We start from the raw sequence: 13,230 nt of genomic DNA on the forward strand, positions 1-13,230 counted from the left end.
ACAGTTTATGAGATATTATATTTTGAATTATGTAATGCACTAAGGCTACGGAGGCCCATTCAGTCGAATTCTGTTTGTACCTCAGCACCCGATACAGTGCAAACTCTGTTATTATTTGACTATGCTTAGTGCTTCACTTTTATTAACTGTGACATTATAATAATTATAATTACATTTACAGTTTAGGAGTCCCTATGTTATATATTATATTGAAGCCTCTCAAGGCCAATTCAGTTCTACACTGTAAAACCTGACAACACATTTTAATAAAAGAAGTAAGTTAACGTAAAGTAATCCTCTAAAAAAGGTTATTTTGCTATATGCTTTATAGCTTAGGGTTTTTCCATTTTTGTGTTTTATTTTAGTTTATTAATCCTGATAAGCCCAAGTGCATCCAAATAATTTGCTATGAAGGACAATAAAGTATCTATTTATCTAATGATCCCTCAAAGTGTAAAGATTTGATGTTACTATCACATAAAAAAAACTTTAAGTGGCTACCATTCTGATAATCAACTTTAACTTCTTTACCCAAGCTACCCTAACAAGAATAACTTGAGTTACTTCTACTCAAATCAATATCATAATCATATCTTTTATGCTTAAATTGTTTGAGTTAATACATTTAAAAAGTTTAAGGCAGTTTCCTCTAACAGTTTGAGTTCAACTAACTTATCAGGTTTTACAGTGTATTTGTATTTTTAGCTCAAGATCTGTATACACTAGAAACTGCATCACTGCACACAATATAATTATGATAACATTTAGGAGTTATGTTTTGTAATGTATTAAAATCTATGGAGGCCCATTCAGTCCTGTTGAATTGCACGCCGATGAATCGTACATAATCTCATTATGATGACATTCACAGTTTATTCAGCCCAACTGTATTTCAGATACAGCACCTATATGCATATATATAATTGGCAATCACACTCATTGTCCTCAGGGAATGCCTCTCTAGTTTTTATATTACTGTCGCCCTTCATTGTATAAATGAAGGGCGCATTGATTTTGAGTAACATTAAGCAGTACTATCAAATGAAAAGTGATTTAGCTCACACAAAAAAGAAACTCTTCTGAGTTGGAAACTAGGCCAGTTTTTGCTGTTGTCAGCAGCTCTCTCAAGTTCACTCACAACTGCGCTCAGTATGTTACCAACCAAACAGATGGAATCCCTCGGTGTTTGAATTTCATCTGTGAAAATGGTTTATTTAAATATTATTCTGATATCGTCATTATAATACAAACTGTTGCAATGTTCCAGTACAGAAGCCTCACACAATACCAAAGAAAAGAGAACTATAATTCATCAGAATTTTTGACAGCTCAACAAACAGACAGGACCGCATTGAAATGAAATACATTAGAAGAAACAAATACATCTAGAGTGGATGAGTAGCGTGGCATATAAAACAGAACAGAAAGATGGTTGTGGTGAAATAACATCCCTGGATGGAGGAACTGCTTCTCTAGCCATCGTTGTGAACTGCTCTCCTCTTTGGTAACAGAAACCTTGTTGCCTTGTGAGCAATTCAGCCTCCATCACAACCCAAACTCTTTTTTTTTTTTTGTTCCAAGCATCATTTTTCGTCACTCAGATCACAATATCAAATCATCGCTTCAATCTCTCCTCCTTTGTTATTCAATATGTTGCAAGGACCCAGCGTCAAGCAAGTCCCCTAGATTAGGATGAAAGCTTTATAAAGGAGATGTTTCTAATATATATAGATATACTTTTTTGTCAAATACATTTTACCCAAGTTCATTTTGAAGAGATGAAAACCCACTTTGGACTTGTTAACACTTGAATATGAGTACATGACACCATTGTTACAAGTACAGAACATCACTGGCCTCTGCCTTTTTAAATGGAGTTTTTAAAAAAAACTGTTAACATGCTGATTATTTCATTTACAAGTTGTACAGATCTGTAACTTTTTACATGAGGGTTGGACAGACTGTCCACTCAAACTGTGCACGTTCTCTCCAAAGTGCTTGGGCACGTTTCCAACATCCAAATCCCATTCTCGATACCTCAAAATAAACTTCTGTGAACTAAACATTCTGCATCACATTAGGTAACGTCTCATTTCAAAACAATCCATTCCCAGTCACAGCAGAGTGGTATATATATATATATATATATGGTGATGCTAGATTAACTGTCCGAATACACCCTGAAGCTATTTGGAACTTGAGGGATTTGACAGGGTTGCCCTCTATCGCCCACACATCTTGTATCCAGGCTTGGAAGCTGCTGATCAGTCGACGTCTCTGGTCTGATCCCAAAGCATGACGCACTCCGTCAGCCTTCGAACCTCAGTGCTGAATCAACAAGTTTCCCCATCCACAGTTCTTTGGGAATGCACTATACAAGGGAGATTTTTGCTTTGTCTGCAAAGCGGAAAAAAAGCTTGAAGGGGGGCGAGTATTTTGCCTTTTGAAAAGAAAAAACAAAACCACAGCACGGCAATCGTTGGCAATTACATCTGTTATGTTATGTGTGAATGTTAGATTATACCATACAACACATGAGGAACTACATAATCATGCTTCATGTTACCTTTAAATTTTGGGCATCAACTGAGCAAAAAACAAAAACAACAGCATGTGCTTAGGGGTCAATGTCTACCAAAATAAAGATTTGATCTCACTGCGGGGCAACTGCTGCAGTCTGGCAGCACAGTACTCATGGTGGATAACATTCACTGACAGTATGATTCTGGAGACATAAATCAACTACTATATTATTCATAAGTATTTCAGTTTGAATTAGAACATCTGCATTTCTGAAAGGTGGCGCGCAGTTTCCATTTCAGCTCAAAAGTTAACAACAACAAAAGAATCCCATTTATTTTAGAGGTTATGCTGCACCACTGTAAGAATCGGAAGTTGTCGCACTATGAAACCCACCCCCCAAAAAACACCTTTGTTTGTGTCTGCGTCAGATTGTCAAAGCGTTTTGCTTATAAATGCTCTGCGTGGATAGAAATCTCTATGATATATCATCTGAAAATAAAGATAAAAATATATTACTGCGAGATATAAGAGAAGATTTCAACAAAACTAACATATTTCTCCCAAAACATGGGTCATATACAGTGTTGATGATGAGCAAGTCAGCTCTCTGTGTTGCACTGCATCTCGTGTCACCCTCCAGCCACTCACAAAAGTGCAAAATGTGTGTGTTTGTGCGCTAACATAATACACGCTAGCTATACTCATGATCCAAAGTGGGCGAATCCTCATTCACCTTTATGTAATAATGACACATACCAGGGAGGTGCATGGCAACTGAAGCATGCCATTTGGAAAAACGGTGCGGGCCGATTAAAATTAATCATCCAATGGTCACATATCAGGATTTTGAATGACTCATAAATTGTGACATCCTTTTTATTCCTACTGAGGATGCGATACAAATTAAAATGACAAGGGACAATTGTTTTTTTTCACACCAAAGCTAGCACATTAAAATAAAGCTAAATTCAACATACTGTAACACTAAACTCCAAGGGTTGACTAATGTAGCTCAAATAACGTATGCTCCCCTCTTTTAGGCCTTCAGACTAATAAGCATGCACACCTGTATTATGCATCACCAACAAGATGTAAAATTATGCACATTAGATAATTTTGATGGCCAATACAGCTAAAGGGAAAAGAGAGAAAACTTTTAGCTTTTTTAACCTGCTGGTTAATGTTAACAGTCTAAATTAACATGTACTTGAATTTCTTTTGCTTCTTTGAGAGGGCCAGAGTGCCTATTCACAATGAAGTTCCATGGCCAATATGGAGAGCTATGTATACAGCACATACAGTAATTCTAGGTGTTTCAAATAAAACAGATATATATCTAGAATCATATATATTGTACACAAATGTAGATTCTCCTTTTTTTTCTTGTTCACTTTTGAGCAATGAACACATTAACAGCGAAACCATAAGAAAGTCATTCTTCCGTGAGAGTTATCCAACAAGATACAGAGTCTGTTTTCACGCCGGAGCGTTGGGCCTCGGACGGTGTCAAGTCGACGTCTGTACAAAAAAAGTAATCCAACCGGTTTTTAAAGGTGACTGGTGTTTTACAGTAGCTAATAACAATGTGCTGGGTACGAGAGCAGTAGTGGCTGGGAAAATGAGGGCCAACTGTGCAGTCCGCGTGGTGGGGGAGGAGGGAGGAGGGGAAGGAAGGGAAAAGGAGGGGGAGGTAAAACAGGCAATTTTCTCATTCGCTTCAAGAGCAAACGGAGAGAGAGAAAGAGAGAGACAGACAGAGAGAGAGAGAGATCGGGGCGCAAACCGTGTCAGTTCTTCAAATTATAACAAGGCATCCCTCACCAAACCGCACGCCAGAAGGAGGACAGCCAGTCCATAGCTGGATGATATTCTTGTACCTGAGAAGAGAAGAAGCAAGGGGTTAACAAACTGTACAATCAACATTACACTTTCTGATATAACCATTGCACAGACAGACCAATGCAACTCTGTAAGAAAAAAGAAATTATTTCAGAAAATGTTGAACGTCAGTGAGCAGGACCTGTGTCATTATTGGAAATGTATGTGTTTACTGTAAAATTTCAATTAAAAGCAGGGTCCTAGTTAGAGGCAGGTCTCCTTTACTAGCCTGGTGTGGGTGAGTTAGTCTTGAGGTGCTTAGATTGCCAGTTAATTTCTCCACAATTCAACCCTTGAATTCATTCATTTTACGACTGGCCTAAACCAACCTTAAGCTACTGTTGTCAGACCATGCAATGGATCTATTTTCCAACAGTGATTTGTAATAATTTTACAAATGATAGTGGCATCAGATCCAGTGGTGGACTCATTGCATTCATGGTGAAACAGACATAGCACTTTACCACATTTTTTCCATTGGAAGTGCACCCTGGAGGGCACTTTATCATCTTTTGTATACCATAGGGGCATCCAAGAGGGCACTTCTGTGGCATTTTTTCAAACATAAGGACCCCTTGAGTCCACAAGTAGTTGGTATGATCAATGTATTTTGATCAATCAACCTTTATACTCCTACATACTTCTACCTCATGATATAAAATGCTTCTTTGGTGTAAAATGTGTCTTTCTTTATTATCTAACATGTGTTGTAACTTTCACGCCATATGATTTCATTACAATTTAACAATACAATTTCAATAGCACAGATCCACACGCATACTGGCAAAATACATCTTGATTATTTCTTTGTGGGTCAATCAAATTGCTTTTAACCCACATTATTAGAACATTAAACATTCATCCATCTTGTGACTCAACAAGCTTGTGACCCCCTTTTCCACCAACCTTAAAGTAAACAGTCTTCGCACTGTTATGAAAAGGTTTTACATGGGCAGCTACCGTCACCTTGGCCCTGACAAACTGCTGTCACCACTGCAGGCAGCTCTGACTGTTTACCGAGCATCTGACATGACTAACAACTGCAAACTAGAACACAGCCTCTTCAGCCGGCTGTTTGATTTGCCCGTGTCTCGGGTACATCGAACCCGAACTGATGAGAGCAAAGTAACAGATGACAACTATACAATCCTACGCACAAAGAATAGTTTGCTCTGCATCAGCAGAAACAGAGGCAGGATTTGAGAAAGACAGACCTTGAAAGGAGGGAGGAGTGAGAAATATGAAGAGTACAAAGTTGTAATCCCGTGAAACAAGGCAGGACTTTGGAAATTGAAAATGAAATATTCACTAAATCATATTGACATTGACTAGATTCCTGTGTCAGAGCGGGTTATGGTTCTAAGAAGGAAATCGTCCAGGGGGACACTTTGTTCCTCGCGGCCGCACTCTGGATTGTCTGGGCTACTGGGGGATTGGGGAATGAAGTGCGGAATGGTGGGTGGTGTGAGTGCAGAGATGGAGGGCTTTGACCCTTTATTCCTACCCCCACCACATCTCATTTGGCTTGAGGTGATCTAGAGAACAGGAGCGCCACAGAGGAACGGCAATCACTCTGGGCCAAAACACCCTTCACACAGAGAATAATTAATCAGCCTCCAGCTAGGAGTCGGAGAAAGACACAGAGACACACAAATGTACATGGAAAAACCATGCACTAGTTCACTAATATCAAGCTTTTTACCATAATCTACTCCACAGTACACTGAAAGTCGCTTGTACTATTTGGAGGCACAGTCATGCAGTCACATATCTACCTAACCCACCTAACTCTAACCCTAACCCTGTAATAGGGTTGTAATACTATTTGTGTTTCATTTTTGTGTTGTTTTCTACAGCAGTTATTCCATCTCTTGCATATCCTGTATGTATAGGTTTAATTCACGACCATGTAGTACCAAAATGAATCAAATAATAGCAATAAACTGACAAAGTCCCGCAAGATCTTAAAAGTGCCCAGCTTCAGTATTGGATTGTGAGGTAAAAATAACACCCGAGCAGCATCAGCCAAGCTTTACTGCACTGCACCACTAATATGGTGAAAAGTTATTGAGGGTGAACCTTGCTGGATGTCTGAATATTGAACTTGTGTCTACACCTCCATGATTTCTGTCTGTAGCCTTTTCGTTCATATTTTACCAAATGTCGACAAATTAACATGACAACTCCTACTCGCTCCTGTTTGCACTGTAGAGACGACAGTAATCTGGAGTAAAGTCTGAAGTGATTGTATTGATAGTGAATTATAATGGAGTAAAGTAAAGTTTTTTATTATTATTTCAAAATGTATATATGGATATTTATCAAACAAGACTTATTTGAGACTAATGTTACGAATCTGGTAAAAGTTTTTTGGATGTTGTTAGAATCTGTGGAGCCTTATCTGTTCAATCTAAATAATGCATTTGTATCTGGTTACGTCATTACTGTGTATAACCCATTGATAAAGAGGCACTGGGATACTGATCAAATGCAGGTTAAACTTAACTACCTCAAACTGACACTACTTAACAACTGTGCATAGTTTAGTCTCAAGCTTTTATATATACCTTTATTTAAACATGAAAATCATTGACGACTCGCCCTTATTTCCAATGATGTTGAGTGACAATTAACTAACATAAAATACAGGACATATGAAACAATAAAAGATAAGTTAAATTCACCAAAAGGTACAAGAGTAAGGTAAAAGTAAAAATGACAAGCAGATCTTCCAAGGCATGAACTGGAGGAAGTTGGCTTGCCATTAGGCCATGTTTGATAAGGTTCAGAGGACCATTCTAGCATTGAAGAGATGTAAGCAACTTTCCAATAAGAGCCTAAACAAATACATATGTCTGTCAGGCAGAGAAGATATAGAATGATAGAATGATGAGTGCTATAGACATCCCCAGTGATATACCTGAGGACAGAATTATAAGCTATGTGCTGGGGATTTACAAAATCCATCAGTGGTGCATTAACAGCATGACTTCACTGGTTTTGACCAATGTGTTCTGCCACATAGGTGGCAAAGTGACCTGAATTAATGTTTTTCCTTATTTAATGTTAAATGCTTTCTGTAAGAACAATATTGTTGTTGTACTACACAGGTATAACACATTGCTATTAGCCAATCAGTACATGCATTGTGGCATTTTTATTGCTTTGTTAAAAAGCATGAACACTGACTGTACTTAGTTACTGTCTGGGTCACTGTGTTTGGAGATTGCATCAGGGAAGCTTTCTTATGAACTGGAGGCAAACACATCCCAGCACACTGCACTGTTTGAGAAGGAGAGTGGATTTCATCAAATTATTTATTTGCTGAACTGTAGATGAGCAAATGTTTTCTCTGTGTCTGTTATGTATTTTTTCCCTTTATTTCATCTTCATTCTCTCTAGTTTGTTGAACAGGATTTAAGCAGTTCAGGCCAATACTGTGTTCAGGTGGACAGTTACACTGAGAGTCACACAACTTGTATCTATTCTGCACATAATCTGCATACCTGCTCAGCTGGGCTGTAAGAATGGTTCTTAGAAATGTGTATTTATTTTGTTTATTTATTCCTCTCAGACAGTGCATATTAAGTAACATCACAGTAAATATGCCTGAAGTAGCTAAAGGCTAGTTTCCATCTGTAGTCCCTTGACAGGTGTAAACATTAGCAGCCTAAAGTCAGTTTAAAACAAAGATCAATGTAGCACTTTCAACACCAGGTCCCACATTCAATTACATTCTATTCAAGGGGCTTTGCTGGCATGTGAAACAGATTAAAACACAGCAGTGAGCTACACTGTTTCACAGGGTGACATGTTACTGTTCATGAACATGTACATTGTAGTTTATTTTGACTCAATCCCACATACACCATTACCTCAAATGTGGCCCAATCCACCACTGAAAATAGTCCTCAACAAATGGACAGTTTTGTGTGTGTGTGTGTAATGTTTGATTAAAAACTACAGTGACCTACCTTTTTTAGGAAACTAAAATTATTGTTTGGTAACACTATCTATGACACCCAGGTCTATATTGCATTATAAACATATTTATAATGTGTTATGCTGTGATTATAGCCATGTATAATTGTAGTTATAAACACTTATATGGTGCATTATAACGCATCATAGACATGGGCATCAACATGTGTCATGATTTCTGTTATACATTATTATAAATATTTATAAATGCTTATAACATAACTAACTAACTAACTAACTAACGTATAACTACATTTTTTTAAGCTTAGTATAATGCATTCTAAGTATGTTTATAATGCATTATAATGAATTATATACACAGGCTTTATAGTTTTTAAAGATTTGGTAGGAGCCAGTGGGCTCGTTGCTGAGAGCCACAGACAGTAAGGAAGTCATTAAGTATTAAGATATGGCGTAACACATTGTTTGTGGTCTTTTTTCGGAATTTTCTGACCTAGAGTAATGCTAGCCATATTCTTTAACCATATTCACATGTGAATAACTTAACCTAGACTCAAATCAAGCAACATTTTGATTGAATTTGATGTTTGACTTATTTAAAACTAAACTAAACCAATAATTTTTTGTTGCTGGCTAATCTCACTTTGGCAGCTCTATCAAGAAGTATTGAGAAACAAATAATTTGTAGTGCTTTACACACTGCTAGGCATTGCTCAAGGACACTTGCAGACAGGAGGACCTACACCGTGTCAAACTGCAACAGAGCTCTGAATGGCATGGCTGAATGGAGGAACTGGATACAGAGTAAACATTTCCTGAAACATTTCAAGTTGATGAAATGAATCACACCATCTATTTTCTCAAGATACAACTAAATAAAGCTGCAATATGAGGCAGGGCTTCCAGTGCTGGATCATAATGACCTCCTTCTGGGTATGACCAAACATGATGGGTCACTGCACGCTGCACAGCTGTGCTGGGTCATTTCTTCAATGTCAGTTCTGACATCTTCCAGATGTACTTTAAAAATCGATTGAAGCAACTCTTATTCTTATTTCTTATGTCATGGGCAATCACGGTTTGGTCTGGGCTGGTCACTGTATAAGCTTCTGTAGCTACTTAATTAGGTTAAATTTGGAGACTAAATTAACCTCTTTTTGTGCCTGCTTTGCTAGTTTTGTTGCCATTTGGACGGTAACATTGTTTTCACACAAGAAAACTGGCTGTGTGGATTAATTAAGACAGTTTGGCTGTCGAATTTACAAAACTCAGTGTCCTTGTCATGTGAGTTATAATTCCAATTGTCAGGTTGAGAATTAGAATAACATGTTTTAACTAAGGAGGTGACAAACCCTCTTAACTTCAAGGCAAAGGTTAAAGGAAATTAGTTTTCAATATAGAAAAGTAGATGGATCAGTACAGTCTCGGATTTGTTTGGGGAGAGTAATCCAGAGGGAGGGGGCAGCTATAGAGAATGCTCTGTCACCCCAGGAACGATGCCTATTCTCTCTTGGTATTGACTCTGTCCCTCTTATTTGAACTCACTCTCGACTTAGTCTTGACTAGTCCTGGTCTTGCACTTGACTTGGACTCGACAAAGGTTGTCTACAGTGACAACAATAGTGTCAATGGCTTTATGCTTCTAACTCAAGTGTGATATGTTATTTTCTATAATATATTAGATCATAGAAGTACCAGTCCGGGGGCCCTATGCAGCCCTCCATCCAAATCTTTTTGGCCTGCAGTACAGTACAGAATAGCTTCGTTTTCTGTCTTTCCTTGCCTTGTGGTAAGCAACATGGAAACTGTTTTAACACAACAATGAGCTGACAAGACATTGCAGTCCTGTACTGGAAGCCATTGAGCAGGGAATCAAAACATGCATGATTGGCTTTCGCCTGGTTGTTGCTCACATTGTGACGACTTTGCATAAAGTTGTGCTCCTCTCAACTTTCTCCTGTAGTGCTGCAGAGCCTCCTTTTAAATCTCTGTTAGGCTGCAATACGAGGTCCCTTTCACAATGAACAGATGCCAATGTATGTGAGAGAGAGGAGACCTATATGAGTGTACATTTTGGTAAATCGATACCATTAAAAGTATGCCAAATTAGCTATTAGCACTTCCTGTTTGCAGTGTTGGCATCAAGCAGTAAAGTTGCAGATTTTAACCCCTTCGCCTCACGCTCCCATTCCCAGCGTGTGGTAAAAACTATGATGGCGAAAAAAGAACAACAAAAAACAGTGCATGAGGCCCAATCTAGTTTGGTTGATCTTTCTGGGCTACTGTACAAACACTGCGGTTAAACATGGTGGACTGTAGATAAATGGTTCATTCTAAGGTAACGAAAACACAATGATTCTTAATTTCAGGTGATTATACACTAATGAAAACAGCATATTATATTCCATTGCTGACAATAGATCCTCCTAAATATGATTCTCTGGTCAGATCAGTGAAATTTATTTATAGTTTCTACACAAATATATCTACATATTAATAAGATATTGGAGATCATGTCACTGCAAGCCACACTCCATCTAAAAATATGTGTATCATGTTGCTACGGTCAGATTATACTCCTCTCTGAGTTATACTGAGTTATACTCAGAGAGAGAGCAAGATTGTTGGCGCAAATTGTGGCAATTGGATGCTAAGTGCTTTACAGTACCTTAATTGCCTCCATGAGCTGCATGTCACAACCACTGCTGCTGCAACTGCTAACCGTGTAAGTGAGCAAGCAAAAGTATTGTAAGTAAGTAAAAACGATTTTTTAAGTATTTTAAGATGTGTTTTCTCATGTATAGTTATGCTTTAATTGAACTACAGGAGTCACATGGAGTCAAGGAATCTGTTGCCCAGACATTAAACTGTTCGACGTGGGACTCTGCTACTGTGGTGGCCGTTTACATTCCTCCCTCTGCTAACCCAATGTCGGCATGCAACGTCACTCACAACGTCATACTAGAGAGGAGAAAACACTGGACTTGTTGTATGCAAACGTTAAGGATGCATATACCCAGGGTAGGTCGGAGCATAACCTGGTGCCTCTGGTGAAAAAGCAGCCCCCAACCACAAGGACAGTGAGGAGATGGTCGGAGGAGGCCTATGAAACACTTTAGGGATGCTTTGAGTTGACAAACTGGAATGCACTCTGTGAGCTGCATGGAGAGGACATTGATGGGCTTACAGAGTGAAATTACAGACTACACCAACTTCTGAGTGGACTGCACTGTCACAGCAAGGACCGTCCATTGTTATTTAGATAACAAACCTTGGGTAACAAAGGACATCAAGGACACCCTGAATGCCAAGAAGAGCGCTTTTAGAGACGGTAAAAGGGAGGAGGTGAGAACAATACAATACGAGAGTGAAGATCAGTGAGGCTAAGGAGACATATAGGAAGAAGCCGGAGTGGAGGTCTGGAATGGGAAGAAGAACATCACTGGTTTCAGACCGACTGGAAGAGTCGGTGGAGTGCTTCACCATGTCTTCAACTTGAGCCTGAGTCTCCAAAGGGTCCCTGTGCTGTGGAATTCATCTTGCCTCATTCCTGTGCCAAAGACATCACTTCACAGTGGCTCCAAGGACCTCACAAATTATGAAGACCCTGGAGAGACTTTCCTAGAGCAGCTGCGGCCTATGGTCAAACCTTGCTTGGATCCACTCCAGCTTGCCTACCAGCCCTGACTTGGAGTTGAGGACGCCATCAACTTGTTGCTGTATCGCATCTACACCCACCTGGACAAGCCGGCAAGCATGTGAAAGTTATGTTTTTTGACTTCTCCAGTGCTTTCCACACCATCTGGCCAGCTCTGCTGGGTGCAAAGCTGACAGCAATGGAGGTAGATGCTCCCCTTGTGTCCTGGATTGTTAACTAGCTGACTGACCACAGTACCTGCAATACTGTGTGTCAGACACAGTAGTCAGCAGTAGTCCTTTCTCCCTTCCTCTTCACCCTCTAGACAACACACTTCAACTACCACACACAGTCCTGCCATCTTCAGAAGTTTTCTGATGACTCTGCTGTGGTGGGATTTATCAGTCGATGGGTAACTTTGTCACATGGTGTGAGCAGAACCATCTGCAGCTCAAATTGACAAAGACTAAGGAGCTGGTTGTTTATCTGAGGAAGGCCAGTTACCCCTGTTTCCATCAAGGGGGTCGGTGTAGACACTGTGGAGGACTACAAGTACCTGGGAGCACACATTGACAATAAACTGGACTGGGCTAAAAACCCTCAAGCCTTCTACAGGGCCAAAGCCGTCTCTACTTTTTAAGGAGGTTGAGGTCCTTCAATATCTGCCAGACAAGGCTGAGGATGTTCTATGAGTCAGTGGTGGCCAGTGCTATCCTGTTTGCTGTCTGCTGGGGCAGCAGGTTGAGGGTAACGGACGCTAACAGACTCAACAAACTTATCCACAAGGCCAGTGACGTTGTGTGGGTGGAGCTAAATGCTTTAACAGCAGTGTCAGAGAGGAGGATGCTATTCCATCTACATGTCATCTTGGACAATGTCTCCCACCCACTCCACAATGGTCAAAAACAGGAGGACTTTTTAGTGCAAGACTCATTCCACCAAGATGCACCACGGACCGCCACAGGAAGTCATTTCTGCCTGTGGCCATGAAATGCTTCAACTCCTCCTCAGAGAGAATACTCAGATTAATGCGCAATATTCTGGCTTACTCTGTCACTAATACTGCAGTCTTTTATCATTAACATTATCAGTACTAACTAATATTCTTCATACACAGTCATATACTGTAGCATACACTTACTTCTATCTCTATATATTGTCATATATTGTATTATAATGTACAGACTTTTATTATACTTTACTATTTTCTATTTTTATTTTTATTTTCTTTGTATATACTGATATATACA

At 39.3% G+C, this 13,230-nt stretch overlaps 1 protein-coding gene across 1 annotated transcript in view; it reads right to left on the minus strand.

Moving 5' to 3' along the window:
- Window positions 1-1,185: 1,185 nt before the first annotated feature.
- Window positions 1,186-13,230, minus strand: part of vstm2a (V-set and transmembrane domain containing 2A) — an 82,585-nt gene continuing 70,540 nt past the window's right edge. Inside the window, exon 5 of the mRNA XM_051410286.1 lies at window positions 1,186-4,400. Within this exon, the coding sequence (XP_051266246.1) occupies window positions 4,324-4,400 (77 nt within the window). The 3' untranslated portion in view covers window positions 1,186-4,323. The remainder of the gene's footprint in view (window positions 4,401-13,230) is intronic.

Source organism: Dicentrarchus labrax, unplaced genomic scaffold, assembly GCF_905237075.1.
Source record: "Dicentrarchus labrax unplaced genomic scaffold, dlabrax2021, whole genome shotgun sequence".
NCBI classification, from domain to species: domain Eukaryota; kingdom Metazoa; phylum Chordata; class Actinopteri; family Moronidae; genus Dicentrarchus; species Dicentrarchus labrax.